This window comes from Pimephales promelas, chromosome 10 (genome assembly GCF_988280905.1).
Source record: "Pimephales promelas chromosome 10, fPimPro1.hap1.1, whole genome shotgun sequence".
Classification (NCBI taxonomy): domain Eukaryota; kingdom Metazoa; phylum Chordata; class Actinopteri; order Cypriniformes; family Leuciscidae; genus Pimephales; species Pimephales promelas.
This window is the reverse complement of record NC_142778.1, coordinates 15,910,072-15,914,369: the sequence shown is the minus strand read 5'-3', so window position 1 is coordinate 15,914,369 and position 4,298 is coordinate 15,910,072. Positions and strand designations below refer to the sequence as shown.

Here is a 4,298-nt window from a genome sequence, read left to right as displayed (position 1 = left end):
TTGCGCTGCTGCTGGTGCGTTGCGATAACGTCACAGGTAGGCAGACTGAATCGAGTAACGTTTAACGCGTGTGTCATTAAAACTAAAGTTCAAAGAAAAAAACAGCCATATAAAGTCTGACGTGCTTAAATTCAATTTCAATTATTTCCTAGTATCGATACAATCGAATAATTAACTTTTAAAATGATTTTAGATCGATATATGCAGACTGGCAGAGCACAGATCGATGTAGTTGGATCATTTGAATATAAATACATCGATGTAGTAGACGAATCGTTACACCCCTAGTTGTTATATGTTCGTGGGTGGTGGTAGAGAGCGGGTACTTAGACACAAAGGGGTTTGCGATCGTGGCTTGATTCCACAGCACAGCATCTATAACATTGACAACATGAACTAAGGAAAAGATGACACACTTCTCGCGTATCAACGCTATGGTACATCAAGAGGCCCAAACAGCACTAAAGGCACTTGAATCTGTTTTAATACAATAGCGTTATGGGGACATCTTGTGAACAACACAATATACTGCCTTACACATACATCATATTACTTAGACTCTGTTCCACCCCAATTTGACCCGCCTCATGTCTTATCCTGTGAGGTCATTGGCTTCAAAATCAATCATCCAAATTAATTTTATCTATAAAATAAAAAACTATTTTAGGTCAATTGCATTTGACATCCGCAGTTGAGCTCAATACTTAGGATGCTTTTATTTTTTTACACACTTTTGCTTTTAATTAAGGTAAAAGCAGAAAAGCCTATTTGCAGAATGATGGGAGACCCGAAGTACCCACTGTTTTCGAAGGATGGAGATGTAACTATTGGAGCACTTTTTCCAATCCGAAGCATTGAAACACTACCTTCATTTGAGTTTACACTAAAACCTCAGCTTCTATCATGCTCCAGGTTTGCTACATTTAACTTTTTGAAAAACAATACAGAAGACAATGCGTTTAATATGATCATTTACTTTTGCTGCAATGAATGTTTATAAATGTATAAATGTATAGCATCAACTTACCATGACATCTGGATTGTTAAGTTTAATGTATGAAACAAATGTAAAAAGGATATATATGTACTTTACACTTTTACTCTCTTGTATTTGTTTATTATTTATTTATTTTTTTGTGCTTTTTTTGGGTATTTTGCCTACTTGTTAAATGTTTTCACAGCGTAAATCTAAGAGATTTTCGGATGGCTCAGACCATGACTTTTGCCATTCACGAGATTAACAAAAGTCCAAGTTTGCTTCCAAATGTTTCAATTGGTTATAGAATTTATGATACCTGTGGTTCAAGACTGTCTTCTATGAGTGCAACTTTATCATTGATGAATGGTGAAGGATTTGCATATGAGGACACATGCAATGGACAGTCGCCTATACATGCTATCATAGGAGAAACAGAGTCTTCTGCCACAGTGATTCTTTCCAGAACTACAGGACCTTTTAAAATTCCAGTGGTAAGTGTCTGCCTACACAGCAATTCCAAGGAAGGTCTGAAAACTGATGATGGTATCACTGTTTCTTGTCCTTTCTTTTTCAGATAAGTCACTCAGCCACATGTGAATGTCTCAGCAACAGGGAAAATTATCCTTCTTTCTTCAGGACTATTGCTAGTGATTACCACCAGAGCAGAGCACTTGCATACATAATCAAGCACTTTGGCTGGTCTTGGGTGGGAGCTGTGAACAGTGATAATGACTATGGAAACAATGGAATGGCCATATTTCTAAATACAGCTCAGGAAGAGGGGATTTGTGTAGAGTACTCTGTGAAATTCTACCGAACAGAGCCTGAAAAACTTCGCCAAGTGCTGGGCACAATTAAAAATAGCACTGCAAAAGTCATTGTTGCGTTTCTTACTAGTTTTGAAATGGAAAATTTGCTTGAGCAGCTAAGTACTAACAACATTACAGACCTTCAAATGATTGGTGTAGAGGCATGGATAACTGCAAAGAGTTTGATAAGTCCATATAGCTTTCATGTTTTGGGAGGGTCACTGGGGTTTGCAGTGAGAAAAATTGATATTGAAGGTTTTTCAGATTATGTTATAAAATCATTCTGGGACATAGATTTTCCATGCTCACAGGTTGAGAGAAATTCTTCTCAATATGCATTAAGTTGCAACATGTATCATGATCTGCTTTTGTTGAAAAGTGGCATTGAAGATGTGCCTGAACAAAGATATGCAAGCAATGTCTACAAAGCAATCTATGCTGTGGCTCATTCACTTCACAGCCTACTCAAGTGTAAAGAAAAGGAAGGTTGTGAAAAAAACGTTAAAGTACAACCTGAACAGGTAATACAATTTTTAAAAAGAGAGTTATAGGCCAAAGAGATGTTTAAAATGTCCTTTTCTCAATAGGTTGTTGAGGCTCTAAAAAGGGTTAATTTCACTGTAAAGATGGGAGATCGTGTGTGGTTTGACAGCACTGGTGCTGCAGTAGCTCAATATGAAGTCATAAACTGGCAGCAGGACTCAGATGGATCAGTCCAGTTTATAACAGTGGGGTACTATGATGCCTTATTACCACCTCACCAGCGCTTTGTGCTTAACACTGAAAACATAATCTGGGCTGGGGGACAGCTGGAGGTAAATTGCAATAACATGTTTATACTACAGGGTTTGTTGAGACTGAGGGAAAAAGTCCTAGACACAAAGTGCATACAGTGACATAAACAGTGCAAACTGTTCGAATTAAGCTGTTCAAACTGTTTAAAGACTTAGGTTGGGTCTAAGGATGGAGCTACACTCTTCAGGGAAACTCCTTTTGTCTTACACAAAACACATTTCACATTCAGTATGTACATTCTATGATTACCAATAAATGTAAAATAAATTAATATTAAATAACGAAGAATCAACTGAACATTATTGTAAAACAAATATTACATGGACCTGATTAAACATTCTCTTTGATCGTGTCTGTTTGAGCACATTTTTCAGCAAAAAGGCAGTGTCCAAAAATATTGATCAAGCAGACAAAAGTAACAGCAGACAGCATTACTGAGAATAATTTGAGCAAAGGGAGAGTACCATGCTAGTGCTGGGGCTGAATGTCTTTAACAATACTTTCAAATTACTTTTGTTGTTTTTATCTTTCTATGTAGAAGCCAAGGTCTGTGTGCAGTGAGAGTTGTCCTCCAGGTACTAGGAAGGCTGCACAGAAAGGAAGACCTGTCTGCTGTTATGACTGTATTCCATGTGCAGAAGGAGAAATCAGTAATGAGACAGGTAATCTTCAGCCCTTCTCATTGTTTCAAAGGAAATTTAGTTGTTTTGTTTTTTTCCCTGCATGCAAACTTCTAGCAAAGGATTTCATAAATACCCTTCTTTTCGTTTCTAACTTCAGTGATCACAACTTCCTTTTCAGATTCAAATAACTGCAAGCAGTGTCCAGGGGAATACTGGTCTAATATTGAGAGAAATAAATGTGTGTTAAAGGCTGTAGAGTTTCTGTCATTTACGGAAGTTATGGGTATAGTTCTAGTCTTTTTCTCACTGTTAGGAGTTGGATTAACTGTCCTGGTGATCATCCTGTTTTACAGCAAGAAGGACACCCCCATAGTAAAAGCCAACAATTCAGAGCTGAGCTTCCTGCTGCTCTTCTCATTGGCTCTGTGTTTCTTCTGTTCACTTACTTTCATTGGTCGGCCCACTGAGTGGTCTTGTATGTTGCGTCACACAGCGTTTGGAATCACTTTTGTCCTCTGTATCTCCTGTGTTCTGGGGAAAACAATAGTGGTGCTAATGGCCTTCAAGGCTTCACTTCCTGGAAGTAATGTCATGAAATGGTTTGGGCCTTCACAACAACGTCTCAGTGTTCTTGCTTTTACTCTTATACAGGTACTAATTTCTGTGCTATGGCTGACAATATCTCCTCCATTTCCCTACAAAAATATGAAATATTATAAAGAAAGGATCATTCTTGAGTGCAGTCTGGGATCTATAATAGGTTTCTCAGCTGTCCTGGGTTATATTGGCCTACTGGCAGTCTTATGCTTCATTTTAGCTTTTCTTGCTCGCACATTACCTGATAACTTCAATGAGGCTAAATTCATCACATTCAGCATGATAATATTCTGTGCTGTATGGATCACGTTTATCCCTTCTTATGTTAGTTCTCCTGGAAAATTTACTGTAGCTGTGGAGATATTTGCCATTTTAGCCTCAAGCTTTGGTTTGCTATCCTGTATATTTGCCCCTAAATGTTATGTAATCTTGCTTAAGCCTGAACAAAATACAAAACAGCATATGATGGGAAAGGTTTCGTCCAAATCATACTGA

At 37.8% G+C, this 4,298-nt stretch overlaps 1 protein-coding gene across 2 annotated transcripts; it reads left to right on the top strand.

Annotated features, from left to right (window-relative positions):
• Nucleotides 1-694: 694 nt before the first annotated feature.
• On the top strand, nt 695-4,298 carry LOC120486007 (extracellular calcium-sensing receptor-like). Of its 2 annotated transcripts, XM_089135420.1 has the most exons (7): nt 695-912; nt 1,182-1,470; nt 1,554-1,641; nt 1,927-2,309; nt 2,376-2,603; nt 3,122-3,245; nt 3,385-4,298. In XM_089135420.1, exons 1-7 carry the CDS (start codon nt 710-712, stop codon nt 4,296-4,298), a joined length of 2,229 nt encoding a protein of 742 aa, XP_088991546.1. In that variant the 5' UTR covers nt 695-709. The 2 variants fall into 2 exon arrangements, with proteins under 2 accessions (XP_088991546.1, XP_039537777.2); XM_039681843.2 differs by having other exon boundaries at nt 710-912; nt 1,554-2,309.